Source organism: Ambystoma mexicanum, chromosome 5q (assembly GCF_040938575.1).
Source record: "Ambystoma mexicanum isolate Mex_15411 chromosome 5q, UKY_AmexF1_1, whole genome shotgun sequence".
In the NCBI taxonomy this organism is placed as follows: Eukaryota; Metazoa; Chordata; class Amphibia; order Caudata; family Ambystomatidae; genus Ambystoma; species Ambystoma mexicanum.
Window position 1 is genome coordinate 1011829262 of NC_090933.1, and position 17161 is coordinate 1011846422.

Here is a 17161-nt window from a genome sequence, read left to right on the forward strand (position 1 = left end):
GGCATTGCATTTTTCATAGCAAAGTGGTAAGATAGCTCAGTGGGCTGAGCCCTCCCTGCTGCAATCTGTGTGTGATCTGAAGGTCGCAGGTTCAAATCCCTGCAAGGCCAACACAGCCTTTCATTTTTCTGAGGTTGATAAATGTGTGCCAACTTTAGTTGGGCTTATACTTAAATGTAAATGTGTGTTATGCAAAGTGTTTTGGTGAAAATGCTACATAGAAAACACATCAAGAATTAAAGCATTGCTTTTCCTGTGCACTGAAAGTGACTTGAATGTCTTGGATTTGTGGATACTATATTATCAAAGCAACTGGTAATATAAGGGATCTACTTTTCACATAATGACAATGCCTGATATGATGCTCTAATTGGCATACTATGTAAGTAACTGGCCATACAATGGTGACATGTCCTATCTTTGCCAGTGCATCATCCTATTTCTTTTGTATTTGTAGTTTATTAAAATCATATACATCACAACTCTTAGTTGATTACAAATGACACTAACACCCTGATTTATGGAATTATTTTTGTGAAAAAGGCAGATTTGCGCGCCTTTCTGCCTGAAAATCCCTGTTTGAAGTATGGGGATTTTGGGCAGAAAGGCGTGCAGATTTACGTTTTTCACGCAAATAATTCCATGAATCGGGCAATAAATTACATCAGACAGAACATTCTAAAACAAACATTGCAGACATTAATACATTCAACACAATACAATTTAAAACCAAATACTACATACCCAATGGGCATCCCTTTCTAACCCCCAATATTACATTTTCCACCTATCTGACAGCTTACTCACCTTCCCTACTTCATTATAGTGGAGTAATTGTGAAAAAACATGTTCCCACAATTGAGATAGTGTATCCATACAAGAGCCTAAATCACATGACTTCACATTTAAATCCTCTAATCTCCCTATGAACTTTCCCAACCACATTTCCCTCAGCACTAGTGTTGTGCTACAGCCAATAAGCAAATGTTTCAGCCTTGCTGCCTCCCCTCGCTTTTACAGGGCTGACAGTTTCTTTTTTTGACAATGCTTCCCTCTTATGGGACCCCATCCTTGTAGGGAGCTTGTCAAGTTAAAACTAAAGTGCATATAAATGTAACAATATTAGGGCCCTGTGAATCCATCACAGAGGACTGGATCTCTTTTTATTTGCTCAGGTGTGTGGTTAGCTCCCTTTATAGTTTATACAATGGCGTTCTCTGTGTATCTTTCCCATTTTTCAATGTTTGTTTTGTTCTACATCTTCACCGGGCTTTTCATCAATGTAAGTTTGTCTGAGTCCATTTCAGCAAGAATGAGGTCACGGCACTCTCCAGAATTGTTCAATGCTTTGTCATAATTATTGTTTGAAGATATATTCATATCTTCAAAACGCGAATCTGATGGTGCAACCAATTTCTCCTCTGCCTTTATTGTACTATTGGGTCTAACCCTGTCATATCACGACCCCATCCATGGCATATAAAGGCAGCACCTGTGTTAAAATGTTAATGGCATCTAAAATATTCTTGTCTGCTTCAGTACGTGTTTGGTATTTTAACATGTGTATATTTATGTACTTCTTTTTATCACCAGGGGTAAAGATGAACTGATGCCATCTGGGTCACAGGTCAAGTGATATCACTTTGTGTGAATTCATCAGATCGGTGATGTCACTTCCGCTACCCAGGCATTTTGGTGAATAGACATCCCTTATGAAAAGTGAAGCAAGACATTTCAATCTTAAACACACGTATTATAAGATGCTAATGATGAAATCAATATATATATGAAAAGTAAAACAGGACTGATGCCTGTTCAAAGAGTAGAGCACACTCTGCATAACTCCTCTCACAGTGACACGTATACTGCTCTGCAAGGCACTGCTCTGCAGCCAAGTATGTTCAATGATTGTGGCACTGTTGTCTGACAGAGTAGATAAAGCAAGATGTTCACTGTGACTGGCCTTTTCCTCCAAATCTATTCGAGGAGACAGTGCTGTACCAGGAGTAAGGGAGGGGCAAGCTGAAGGAGGTGGGAGAGGATAGTAGGCCATATGTTTCCTTTTCAGCAAGTGAGGACGAGATATAACAGCTAGGGGAGATTACAGGAGTTTCAGGTATGTGTATGTTTTTGCATTGAAAAGTCACTTTGCACTGCCAAGAATCACCTGATTCACAGAGTGGTGCAAAAATACATGTTGCACCGCTCTTTGCATCATAGTGTTTACTGGCAGTAACAAGCCACTTTGCACTGCACTGCACATAGCCCTTAATGTGCTATGTCTCCCAGTTTGTGCATCACCAGTTGGGCGGTATCCCGGCGGAATTACCGCCGGGATACCGCCTGGGCTAATGGCGTCACAGCCAAACCCTCCGCCGCTATTAGCGCCAGATCACAGGGTTTGGCGGTAATGGTAATTCCCCATTCCCTATAGTGTCCATTGGACCCAATGGGGAATTTTACGGTGCAATTAGCGTGCACACAGCTGGGGGTAAATGCAGCCAAACCTGTGATTTGGCAGACCCTTAAATGCAGCGGTACTAGCGTTACCACCACAATTAAGGGTTACTGCCAAACTTGTGATGGGGCTGATTGTCTGCTCTTGAGGGAAAACCATCTCTGCTATTTGGTATTCTATGTCTGCAAATAATATGTCAGATTTGCAGCAAAATGTTAACAGCTGTTTGATTACAAATAACACATTTAAAGCTTTTTACAACAGGCCCATAGAAATGGATCTGTAACACAACTCATACAAGGTTTTACACTTTCTTTTAGTTTTGCTGTTGGGTTTCTTTCCCTTGCTTGACTACTAGCGTGGAAAATGCAATTATCATCTGCTGAGCACAACACCATTTATGAAGCACCCTCTGGTGTCATAATTAAGCATGCCATATAACACGCAAACTGAGCAATCGGAAGACTGCTGGTAAAATAGGCTTCCAACCAAACATGAACAATTTCAACTAAAATTGCAGCAAAAGTAAGTCATGCTTCATTGTGACAGGACAATGGACACACGTACAAGCAAATTAAAGCAGCTGACCACGTACCCACACACCTTGGGAGAGGTGCACTCCAAACACGACGACCACCACCAAGGCAGATGACTTCAGATGCCCCTTCCAGTCGGTAACCAGGTGAACAGGAGAATGTCAGTGTGTCGCCAACCCCAAAATTAAATCCCATTCTGTTACCGAATTGAGGAATACCCGTGTCTTCACATGGCTCAAGATTGTATTCTGTAAAGAAATAAGAACCAAATCATTAAGTCATTTTGTTTCAAGAATTGTTTGATTAAGTGTGATACATATGTATTAATGATTGCCTTGTATCTTCTCATCACAAGAACGTCGCAATAAGAACAATCTGCTTATTAATTAGCTTTAATTAAGGATTATGCCCAAATAGTGACATTAAAGTGCAGGGAGACATTGCAAGAGATAATGTGTGGCACCCAGTATTGTTGCATTGGATTGGCTAAAACCCTATTTATGGTATTAAAGAGGCAAGAGTCATTGTACAGGGAAGTATCCAGCGTGGCAAGAGTGGGATGGAGAACGATGGAGAAAGTAGATTTTTAGTGGGGGGGCATTGGGTTCTCCCAATGCATGGTCACAGATGATACCAAGACCTAACCAACCTATATATATGGGCATCCTTGCCACAGCCTGGCAATACCACTACAGTCTAGTAATGTTGAAGCTGGTGATTTTGTAAAATGAAGGGGTGCAAATGTCTTCCCTGAATGTAATTGAACAAGCACACCTGAACTAATGCAGTAAGGTGTTGGCTGGTACTTCCCCTTACCCTTTTAAAAAAAAAAAAATAATATGTTGAAATCAAACATTTCACGGCTACAATTTACACTCTACTCTGCCGGGCACACATGACACACTCCAATAGATGCCAGGACACCAACAATACAATGGACATTTAGTCACAGGTATCGATGTTGGCTCCATAGAAAATCAGGAGGCCCCTCTGAACATGGGGCAGCATTCCCCAAGTACAATACCTTTTCATGCTGCTAATGCCAAAATTATTGTTAAGTGTTGTTGGTACGTTTTACTATTAGATAACCTAGGAGTTCCATGACGATCTAATAATCCCAATTTTACAATCCTACACCACAATTTAGGACAAATAACAGAACGTGAGGGATTCAAAAATTGAATTAGATTTAAAAGAATGAGATCCCTTTTTAGGCAACTGGGTTTCCAACTTTACCCTGCAGCGAACAACAATATGATATATATTTTTTTTAAAAAAAGACATTATATTTTACCTGCCTATATGAGTCTCACTATAATACGTCCACAAATGTATCCACTATGAAACACAACAACCTCCATATAAAACTGCTGTATTCTAATAAACAGTAGCCATACTGAAAATTCTGCTTAGTATGCATTTTTCGAAGAACATTGCTACATTTCAATGGCACTTGTCACAGAAGACAAATACTGTTAAAACATTGTTTTTTCTCCAGCATCAAGACAAGTATGGCACCTGAAAAAACTATGAAGAAAATACAACTCCCCTGGGTACATAGAAGGTAGTGAATGGATAAGCTATCAAGAGGGCACGTATAGGCAACCAGTGGCTAACATAGCCATTTGCATGCAGACGGCAACTTGTTTGCATTGGCCCGTGAATTGAATTCACTGGCAATATGTGATTTACAATCTAAGCATGTTTGTGGATGTGTGCATGCATGTGTTCTAAATTTAGTCACATGAATCTTCTAGTGTTTATGGCCATGCACCTGCGTGTGTGAGTTTTACTAACCTAGATTGTTCTTCTCAATGTGTATGCATGCACATTTCTATAGGAGCATGCATGTGATGCTTTCAATCTTTTTAGGGTTAGGGACGTACTATTCTCCAGTAACAGATTCTTAGCTGAGAATTCTCTTCCCTCGCACACTACAACTGAATATGCCTAGGTGTTGACAGACAGGGTAATGCAGAGGATTTGCACTTCACACAGTTCTTAATAAATATAATTGATTAGTGTTGCATACATTTCATCACACACATAACCAGTCAATACTATGGCTCTCCTTGGTGGCATTAAATGTGTGATCTCACTCCAGGCAATTGTTCAAAGCATTTATACTATGACCCCATGTGGATCTACACTGATTCAAACCACTGACTATATTTGCAAGTCATATTTAACTTTACAAAGGCAACCCCACTTTACGTATCAGCCAAATGTTTTTCAGTTTGGATTTTTTTTTTTTGCAAAGTGGCAGGAGCTAAAATAGCAATCTCTCACGTTGCATTCAATATATAAAAGATTATTCACAGGGCATTAGGGTATTAACATAGCACACAAACACTCACACACACTGATATGCTCACTCTCTACTATACACCAATAAACAATAGAATGCAGCTATGCCCATCAATCAATGTTGGCCTAGCTGCACACATACCTACACCCCCCCATAAATACCTCAACAGTCTTTAAAATGCAGCTATACTCCACCATAAAATCAGCCTAGCTGCACACCCAATCTCATACACAAGCTCCACCACCGCCAGAATGCAGATTCTGAGGTCACCGGCCTGTCTGCACACATTCTACTGATCTCACACAACCACCACACCACACCTTGCATTAGAATGCAGCTACACAACATGTAAACCGCAATGGCAGCACACATATTGAGGGCACTCAAGCACTATTTACTACCCTACACTCTCCACTGACCTGGACAATGGTCCCCGAGGGGAATCAACCCCCAGCACTTTGACATAATACCAATGGTATATAAAGCGCAATACAAATGTACAATCACATAACATAACATACGTTCACCTAATTTCGAATTGCACCCCCCCCCCATGCATTCCCAGTCCTTTTCCCTTCCCATATTCTACCCTGATAAAAGCTTTAAACTGATAACAATGTTTATGGAAATGAGTAGGGTTTTCTTTTAATTTACCCTTAAAGATGCTATTTCTGATGTTGGGATTATCAACCAGTGCCCCAGTCAGGCAGGCATAATTCCAAAGGCACATCCCTCAATTCAGGTGGCTAGCTTGGAAATCAATTCTCCTAAACTGGACAGCCACCTATGGGCTAATCTCTCTTCCCTCTTTCCATGAACAGTTTTTTTAAAGGCCTTTAAAAGCTAATTTTGTTTTTGTGCACTTACTTCTGATTCACTGGTCCTACCATGATAACACATATATGTTGTGTTTCTGCACATCAAGGCAAACTATTTGTCATGCTATGATATTATATTCTAGTATTTGTAATTATTGACAATTTGGACATGTTTGTCATTTTTGTGAGCAGTTTTCAACATATTCTAATGGGGCATACCTTGATCTACAAACACAGCAAATTTCACATCAATTGAACCTTTCTGCTTACCTCTTCCTATGCTATGTGATGGATAGGAACTAGATTGACAATTCTCTTCTGAAGTTGAAGCCTTATGTTTATTCTAACATTACAACGTAGTCTTAAAAGCCATCTGGCCTTTTCAAAACATGTAATTATCTCCTGACCAGTGTCCACTGGCCTGGGGCACTGAACTCTTCAGTAAGCCTACAAGTGGAAGAGAGCTTAAAATACAACATTGATTATGTTCTATTCCTTCAAGCTCTTGGTTTTCAAACAGTATACTCTCAATTAAGTACTACCATTACATAATAAAGGGCCACATTATAAAATGTCATATTGAATGGAATAGTCATTTTGCTTTAATGACATGTATGACTTTGCATATGCCATTCATATTATGAATTCCAATGATAGGCTTCAAATAAATGGTTTGCAGAATTCCCTGCAAAATAACTACTTTAATTCTGGTTGTGCTTTTCACATGTACCATGGTTTATTGTTGGAATAAAAGGCATTGCAGTTCAACTTTACAGTTACTCTGCTTAATGCTGCATCCCAAATGCATACATCCTGCGCTTGATGTTTTAGGCTCAGGATTTCACACACAGGTGAAACCAAGATTTGAAATGTTTCCAACTGTGAGCACACTGCAATTTCACATGATGTCACTTTTTAACATGACAGCAAGCAAGAGACAGACATGCCTAAAAAGCACTAATGTTGATATATTTGATTTCTCCCCTTTTGCTGCCAGGAATGCCTTTCTCTTGTTTTTGCTGTTTCGCCATTCTAACATGTCGACAATGGATTTACCCTGCCGCCTTTCATGCTTCACATGCACAAATCAAATCCTGAAGTCTACCTCAATGAATAGCCATGCTCACCCCGGTTTTGCATTATGAGACTATCAGTGCACATACAATGTGACTTTGCCCCAGACACACATTCACGCAAACACACATGGAAACAAACTATGTTTAAATGTGCCTATTTGTTTTGTTATGAGCCTAAAAGTCAAGAATGGTTAATTATTTCACACCTGAAATTGGAAAACTTGAGGTCTCTTTAAACTGTCGTAATATCTTCAAAACTTGGACGCAGCTAGAAAATACTTTGTGATAAACCCATCAGCTTAAAAGCCTTTGGGAAAGGTATCCATCAGGTACAAAACATGTTCACATCAAACAATCATCTGTAACACTTAAGGAGATTTTTGAAAAGGAAATAGATTCCTCTGTATTGTTTGTCACGACTTGTGCTGAGGGAAAACTACTCATAAACGTTGGGGTTGGGGTAAACAAATGCTTCAATTAGTGGCTTTGTCAGCGACATGTTGATGGTGCATGTCCCTCTGCATTTTATTATAATTCCATCTAAGATTGTATGGAGTGTTTTAGAGATGTCAGTGGTCAGTCAGAAGGGAAGTCCCAGGCAATTAAATAGAAACTGAATTTGTGGCATAGCACAGTCTCACCTGACATAACATCAATTAGCCTAACTACCTACAATATTACATCATAATGCTAAATAGCAGAAGTACAAATATTATACATGGTTGTAATAAATGAATGCAACCGACTCTGATGCTTACAATGTGAAAAATGTTCTCCCTGCATACATTTTTCTTTTTTTTAGGCAATATGTGGTCAACACACCTTGTCACACAACTCCTGTCCTGAAACAGTACAGCTTACACAATGAAGCCTACAACACTTGAAGACATGTGTCCACACTAAGCTTCTCCATTCATCACAGAAACTCGCCATAGATAGACTGACATGTGAAGTTAGCCCTCCACATTTTTTCCGATATCGGGTTAATTTGGGACCCTGTTTCAACCTTATCATTGTCTTTAATTAACTTCCAGAAGTCATGCGAGCTGTTACTAGCCATGATCTCCAACATTTTACGGGTATATCTCAGGGTCATTTGATGGCGATAGTGTCATAGCCAAACCTTGAAGATCGCCTTTAGATGCAGCATACTGCACATATCTTCATTAGCGATCTCCTTACGGGATTTCCGTAGCTCTCTTTTTTTAAGTAAGATAACCCGGTCAAATGTATGTCTATGATGTATGTCTATGTAACAGTTGGCAGGTTTCCTTTTAGGCAGCCGCTTATAGATTTGTTCCCAAATCGCATGCACAACCTTTCCATCAAACCCTTCCTCAAAATGACTATAAAATTCCCCGGAGCCCAGGATTCTATTGAAGGCCATCATGTTGTACTCGTTCCAGTTTATTTTGTTCCCCCCCACATTCACCTCAACATCAAAGTTGTAGGCTCCCTGCGTCTGCTTTGTAGCACCACTGACTATTCGATTCTAAGTGGCAGCTTATCATTTATGACGTACCTGTACACAAGTGTTTCTAGGCATGACAAGGAGGGGGAAACGGAAGGAGGACAAAACAACAATCTTACTAGGCTTTATGCCATTCAGATTGCGCAAGTGCAGGGAAAAGGGAGGGGAGAAGTGCTAGTTGGGGGGATATGTATCATTCCCCAAGTGACTCAAGCTCATGTGCAAAATGGGTCTGCAACAGGCACAACATGAGAGTCTTTTATTTTGAAAACAATTTAAAAAACTGTAAGAAATACTGGTCATTTCAGAATAAAAATGTGGGTATAGCAATAAAGTGGCACATGCCCCAGGAGGCCATCTAAATGTACAGATGATAGTAGTATAGTCATGCTGGTGCCAACGTGCATTTATACAACAGAACAGAGAAGTGAGACCAGGGCACTCCAAAATGTCACATTCTAATACATGTCGGCAAATACAAATGCAATACGAGCACTCTGCAACAATAACCAATCCCTAGAAAGAAAAGATCTGCAAGAAACGCTGGACATCTCATGATATTCGATGAGTACAGCGTTAATGGAGGATATGCACTAGAAGGCTGAATGGTACAGATAACACCAACAGCAAGTTTTTGCCATATTGCTCTAATTAGAAAAGGAACCGGTAGTAAGAATAGGGGATTCCAATATGGTGCCCATCTTAGACTTGCCGGCCAATACAAAGGTGAGCACTACGATCCCGTGGTTTTCATTCATCAATGAACAGTTCAGTGTGACCAAAGATGCACTGAAGCTGAGAGGGAGCAAATGACTTGAAGGGTCACAGAGACCATGAAAGGGAAAGCAGCATCACTATGATTAATCAATGTTAGGCTTGAAGGGTCACAGAGACCATGAAAGGGAAAGCAGCATCACTATGATTAATCAATGTTAGGCTAGGCAATGTATACAAAAGCCATAATTGCCAATAACCTGAGACAGTAGAAGGCAAGCTCACACACAGAGGTCCTGCAGTCACACAATACTTAGTAGTGGATGTAGAGATTAGCCATCCATGGTAAAAGTCATGAAACAAAGTCGCCAAAAGGAGATACAAATGCTTGGCATTTAGGTGGCAGAGGCTCCTCAAATATTCAGAAGGTCGAAATTCTTCTAATCTCAAGGTAAGAAAAATCAGTGAGGGTTAGTGAAATACACGTATGAGATTGGTCAATGAAATTATAATGACAAGGCAACAAAGTCAATGCTCTGACAAGTGTGACCTAATCTGGCAATCTTAAATCAAGATGGCTAGTATTTCTAGATTGTAGGTGACATAAGCATTCCAAAACATTGAAGATAGCAATCTTGTTATCCATACGTGTCAAGAGAAAAATAAGGTCAGCGACAAACTTTTAATACTGTCACTGTTTTTCAGCATTAGCATCAGAACTAAGTAAGAAGAAACACTAAAAGATTAAAAAGGGTTCTTATCATGATTATTACAGACCGCACTGCAATATCTAATGCAGCATTAAACAATTCAAAGTGCTGCCCAGCATGACGACAACAAGATGTCAATGGCAAACTTCTGGATACAAATGTTGGCAGATTAAGCAGGACAAAAAAGTTGCATCAACTTATTTAATGTATTTTTTTAATGTATCTTTTATAGAATGAATATCGTTTGCATGTCTTAGCAAAGAGATTGAACCTTTGTGTCCAAAAAATTAATCGCTGTCCTGAGGAAGGCCTACAATCTAAATGATTTGAGATTGCAAGGGATGGGCAGATCTCTGTGGAAAAGGCCAAAACTCTGTGTGTTCTGTTTTTAATTGCATGCTTTGTTTAATGAAACAAACAGGATATTAGAAAATAGATATCTTGTGGGGAAACTGTGCCTTTATTAAGTGTGTTCTCCTATGCTTAAAAACAGTGAGAGTTTCTATAGATGTGTATTGCACTATTTGAAATGAGTAGGTTCATGGAAACCTCTATCTGAATTGGTAATCAGGATATGAATGGCATTGCAAATATAACCACACTCCTGACCTTACCATGTGTCAACATATGTCCAAGAATTCATTGTAAAAGATTCAAGTTCCTAGTGTGCTCATAGTCCTGTTGTCATTGTCGTGTGAAAGCTGCAAGTGATTAATCACATGTAAATGGTTGTCAGGGAATATATTTGTAGTAACAACATATGTATTGTTGATTTATGAGTACATCTAATGAGCCAACATGTGTTTCGAGAACTGTTTCTCTTCTTCAGGACTCTCAATATATATATGATGTAGCTATTAATAAGCAATCATAACCTTTCTTAAACGTGATGTTGGTATTGTGAACAATTACTGCACAATGAATCTGTTGGTGGCTTCTGCCAATCTATTACATCATTTGGAAACAGAAGCCACGTTACAACATAAAAACACAATTTTAGTTAGTTGGCAGACTTCTCAAGAATAATGTGATTCATATCTGCCCAGGGCAAGCATCGGGGCATTAGTTCACAAGTTAAGTGTTTATAGAAGATTATCTATAACGAGTTGGTGGTCACAATTTCAAGACGCGGTGGAGTGCTCTACAATAATTCTCCAGTTATAATATTTGAGGGGTAGATTGAAAAGCTCATCTGCCAGATAATGTTGAGCTGATCTGAAGACAGTCGCGATTCCATCTGTCTTGCTCTCGTTTAGCCATATTGTTATCTGCTATAGATTATCTTCTATAATCACGTGACTTGTGTACTAATGCCCAGATGCTGGGCCTCGGAATTGTGAAAACATGACAGAGCTAACATGCTTTCACAAGCCCCTCAAAACATATCTGCTCAAATAAGCCTGTGCACTGTGGGTAGTTTAGGGCTAGGGCATAATCTAGTGGATACACCGCAGATCTGTAGTTTTCTTTCACTTCACCTGCACCCAGATGCAGTTCATTCTGCCAGGTTCCAGCACTATATAAATATTTCCAAATTCCAAATTATATTCTGGAACCGTACATGGACAGGATTATGCAGGATTTCTGATATTTGCCTGGGTGACACCCCATTGAATGGGGACACCCTCCTTTGTCATTTTGTTGGTGGGGAACATTGTCAGCATACTGAGTGTGACACACATGCCTCTTTTTTCACTACTAAAATGTCTATAGGGTATTTATTAAAAGTGGTGCAAATGCAGTGCTATTGAAATAAACGTGCGCGTCTGTAAACATTTGTGTCTAGAATTTTCCATAAAGAAGATCGTGTGGTAAGCAGTGCTTTGATAGACGTTTCTGGAGCCCTTCAGGAAACACTAAAAGATATTAGCAAGGGCTCTAGTGTACACATCTCTGCATATAAAATGGTAGATAACTTAACATGCTCTAATCATTCCTCGAATTTCCTGTAACTGCTTTCATTGAACATTTTTTCCGGGTTAAATTTTTTGTTCTGTAATCAAACACTGACAAAGCTGCCTTCTAATTGGTCAACCAAACATGATGAATTAACAAAGTCAATACACATTGTGTCTTTTTGTCTGTATGTCTCAAACAGACTCACATGTTACATATGGTCACCTTACCAGCAAATGTCCTGCATGCTGGTTCCGCCATCTTGTTGCTCCCACCCCCATTTCATGCAGCACAAATCACTTGCATGCAATGTCAGAAGGCAAAGTCTACTTGTTTCAAGAATAGTACAGGATATTTAAAGCAAGCTTGCTTTTGTCCATCGCCTGTAGATATTTGCCATAAAAAGAAGTGGGCCAGAGAGGGAGCAACGAGCATTGGCAAGGAGACGGAACAATGGGCTTGTGATTGAGCAATAGGCTAAACTGGAAGTGATAGGGGAGACAAGGAGCGAGCAGCAGATTTCAACTGAGGATGGGAGGTGAAAGGCTGAGATTTAGAAGGAGCAAGCGATTCGGGGAAACATGGAACAAGGCAACGACTGGCGCAATGAGATACTGAGAAAGAATGAAAGACTGGAGAGTACCAAAGGAGCTAGCGAGTGCAAGGTGTGAGTTGGGTGCCTGGTTGGGAGTGTGGCAGGGACCGTGGACTTCAAGTTCTGACTTGTCAGGGTCACAGTGCTAGCGATTATGTGCATCATTGACAAAATATGATGTTGGGAATGTCTGTTAGGATGAACAATTGGTGAATGTGCAGGGTGATGATGAGTGTGAAGGGTGTGAGTGACTGAAGAGCATAAATGCATCATTCAAAGTGATAGACATCACTAACGTGTATTCATTTAAAATGAACATCCAGGTTGAACAAAAAAGGTAGATCAAATCAAAAACAGTTTCTATTAAATTGCTAGTAGAGACATCAAACGACTGGTGCAAATAATGACAACTTGGATCTCTTGCAAACTCATGCTCTTACACCCTTTTTATCAAACACTTTATAGACAGTATGAGTGCCACAAAATGCTGCAAAACATATATTTTGCTGCAGATGTTTATTTCTTCAATCTCATGACACAATTGTCAGGTTGCTTTAAAATGTGAGGTATGCATTTTGCAAGTAATCACTACAAGACATAGGGCGTCATTATGAGTACGACGGTAAACCTGCCTGTGCAACCGTCAGGTTGCCGCCGAACTCGCAATATTTTACCGGTGCCTGACTTCCCGGTGCCACCAGCTGATTACGAGTCTGGCAGCCCGGGAAATCAGGGGCCGGTAAATTGTCCCCATTCCCATCGAGTCCCATAGGACTATATGGGAGTGTGGACACGGACAGTGCCAGTGCTTCTATGACGGGTCTGCCTAGCATGGCCACTGCACCCGGCAGGGTCAGACCTGTCAGGCACAGCAGCCACGGCAGGCAGAATATGAGTTTGCCGTTCCAGAAGCAAGAGTGCTGGTGATCTTACTGTCACATTTGTTTCTGGACCCGCAAACTCCTAATGAGGCCCAGTATAATTGGAGCCATTGAAAGTTAATCTTAAATATCCCTACTGGAAACACATGGAAAATATGTGGTCAAGTGCCTAATTGCAGAATGCTTTAAAATCCTGGCTTCATTGCTGAACCAAAATGTGTGATCTGAGACAGAAAATGTGTAATATCAATGAGTCTCAACTGCAAACTTTTGAGTCCTTAGCAGTATTTAAGTACACACTACTCGTAAAGGACTACCATGCAATGGGGCAGCTTTAATGATTTTAGGGATACATATTGCTCATGCTAATTCATTATTAACCCTTGAGACTGACACCTAGAATTGTATTTTTGTTTTACTTTTTACTGGCTCGCTCTTAATCTCATAACACTTAATTTGACAGATGGACGCATAGCCTCACCAGACATTTAGTTCAAAAGACATTCTAGTATAGTAGATGTACTGCTGCAGGATCAATTTTAATTCCCTCCACTGTCACAGCCAATAATTGTGGTTACTTGGGACGTCCAGAATACACTCTCATGGGCAAATGAGTTAAACCTTTTGATAAGCCCTTTTATGCCATGTTATGTTGATTAGTCTTACAACATAAACCTTCTGCTGTTTTCACATGTTCTTGGAGCTTTTTGATCTGCAAGTGGCAGCATAGAGGACTGACATAGAGCAAAGGGGACCAGGGAAAGTTTGCTTTGTTGCAAACTTGATATCTGCAAACCTGAAACGTTACGGCTTTCTGTGATGGGTGCCATATTTTGCAAATTGTCTGGAGCAATGGGTAAGGTTGCTAATGTAATTGTTTGTGAAGGTGTTTTGTCTTTTAGAATTATGCTTAAGGGTGTGTAGTTATAATGTCGACTGCAAGAAGTCGAAAACAAAAAGGTCGATAAAAAATAAAATGTCGGGGTTTAGCTATAAAAAATAAACAGGGGCTTGGGGGGAAACCCACATTAAAAAAAACTTTTTTTTTCAACATCATTTTTTGACATTTTTTTTGACATTTTCACTATAAACCATGCTTAAGGAGTGTGGAGAGTTAACAACTTGATTTTAATGGACCACATGCCAATAGGTTTGCTGCATCAGTTGATGGCCGTGGAGACAGACACCAAAAATAATATGTTAACAATAAGTGTCCCCAAATCGAAAATGCTAACCTTTCAAAAGGGTCATGGAAAAGCAGGAGGTTAATTCAAATTGTAATTCAAATTGTATATTGGAGGGATACCTTTATAGCAAGTGGACCATTGTGTGTACCTGGGTTTCTGAATCCTCACAAAGGATACTAGAAAAAACTAAATATCAGAGCATTGGCCTCCCAGGGCAGCTACTTAAACAAGAAATCTGGGTACTTCTCGATAATTCACGTATGTGAGTTCTATTGTAAAAAAAAAAGTGGTCCCAGTGGTGAAGTATGGTGTGGAGATGTCGTTTTTTGCCCTTAAAGGGCAATAATGTAAGCTCAATTGAATTAAATTGAATTGAATTGATACTTTATTTATATCGCGCTCATACACAAGTGTTTCAGAGAGCGACAAGGCAAGGGAGGGGAACACGGGGAGAACACAACAATGATCTTACTAGGCCCATTGACATTGAGAACGCGCAATTGCTTGGGGAAGGGAAAAGGGAAAAAGTGCAGGGAAGTGGGGAGAAGTAGAAAGTGCGGAGCAGGAAAGAAAGAGATAAATAATAATAAATACAATGAATAAATAATAAAGGCAATTAACAGTGGTAGTGCAGCCAGCAAGCGGCAAGTGCTGAGTATAGCTAACAGGGTATGTCAGATAAGTGCAGAAGAAAAGACAAGGGGTGTTCCTGAGGCAGTGCAGGAGGTTGGCAGTGTGATCAGGTACCTGGGCCCAGAGGACAGAGGGTGGCCAGGTGCACCGTGTCAATAGAAAAACAGATCAGCAGGAGATAAGGGGGGCAACGGCCGAAGCAAAGAGGAAGGTCTTGAGGTGCTTCCGGATCCAGAGATGGTTCTCCTCTAGTTTCAGAGTTGCAATATTCTGGAGAAAAGTACAGTGCTTGCCAGCTAGTGTCCCTACCCCTGTTTTAAATTATGAATTGGGTCTGGTGTCGTTGGACACCCTGTGTATATGGAAACATTTAAATTTCCTACAAAAGATTTGTTTGGTGGAAGAGGGATCAACCTGGGGTTGCTAAAGTGTGGGCTAGAGTCCAACTCCCCGGCTGGCCTAGCAGGATGGAATACCAAGTGTCTTGAAATATTAAGTGACGTTGACTCCTCAGTGAAGTACTTAGTAATATATCCACTGAAAGTAAAAAAGAGATTATGGGAGATCGATTGGATTGACACAATTGATTGTGTTAGGAACTACCATTTATTTTCGGGATTGTTGTTAGATGCCAGACCCTATAACAACTTTCCATACTACTTGAGGAAATGACCAGGGCAACACTGGCGTAGTCAGTGTTTTGGCTTTTGCCTGAACTTGCTCCCTACCAAGGAAATCCTGGGTGCGGAAGGCAGTGTAGCGTGTAATTCAAGAGGGTGTAGAATCTGTAAAAAGGAGAACTCTAAAGAAACCCTACAGCACCTGTTGGTATCTTGCAGTGAACTGACCAGGGTACGCCAGACACATTTTTCACACCTCTTATAGGAATTTAAGGTGGTCCGCCCGGGCTGGGTTTGGCAACGTATTTTGCAGATATATCTTTTAATTGGTCACTGGCTGCTATACGTTTTATGAAAGAGGTCTTAGTGCTCAGTTAAGAATGCTACTGGGAGAGTTTGTGCCATAGACGATAGCTGATCAAATTATGGGAAGTTTATTAGTATTAACAAGTGCAAGACACTTTTTACCTATTGTTATATACTGATATGTATCTAAGTGTTTTTACGTCTATGTTTGTAGATTGGAGATGACTTGGAAGGTTTTGGGAAGGTCCACTGGTGTCATTGTTAATGTGCTAAAGTGTGTTTTTTGCTTTGTTGTAACAAGTTTGTTGTTCCAATGTCTATTGTGTGTATATGTGAAAAGTACCCTGTGAACTATAGCAAATCAATAAATAAAAACAATAAAAAAATGACTTACATCATATCATACCTATACTGCCCTAGTTCAGAACACATTGGGCCTCATTACAAGTGAGGCAGTAAGGGGTTAACGGCGCCGGTAAAGGTGTCGGTGCCGTTAAACCCATACCGCCTCATTACGAGGTTCCCTCGCGGGACCCGCTCTGGGCGTCTGGTCAGATTGCGAGGAGACCAGCATGCTAACAACGTCAATGGGAATGGGGATGGTTCGTGTTCCCTGAATGGGGAAATACCAGGCCCTCCAAAGTCGGAATGGCCCGGTATTTCCCCATTCAGGGAACACAGACCCGGGCCCGAGTTTGGAGGCAGCCTTGCCCTTATTAAGGGCATGGCTACCTCCAAACTCGTAATGAGGCCCATTGTGTTTGTTCAACTTCATTGCACTGTTTTCTAACTGGTCATAAGTGCATTAGTGCTTAAACTACAGACCTTTTTCATGTCCACACTGCTGCACTATTATAATCATCGTATTTTAATCCAGCTGGCTACCATTAATGGTGCTCATGGTACAGTGTTTCTGTTACACTACAGTTTAATGATGGTCATCTTGTCGGGA

General features: G+C 40.4%; 1 protein-coding gene across 5 annotated transcripts in view; it reads right to left on the minus strand.

Moving 5' to 3' along the window:
- The window catches only part of CSMD3 (CUB and Sushi multiple domains 3), a 3270409-nt gene that overhangs the window by 1354614 nt on the left and 1898634 nt on the right, over positions 1-17161 (minus strand). For all 5 annotated transcript variants that reach the window (XM_069621531.1, XM_069621530.1, XM_069621528.1 and 2 more), the window contains one exon: positions 3054-3242. In XM_069621531.1, the coding sequence (XP_069477632.1) occupies positions 3054-3242 (189 nt within the window). The remainder of the gene's footprint in view (positions 1-3053; positions 3243-17161) is intronic.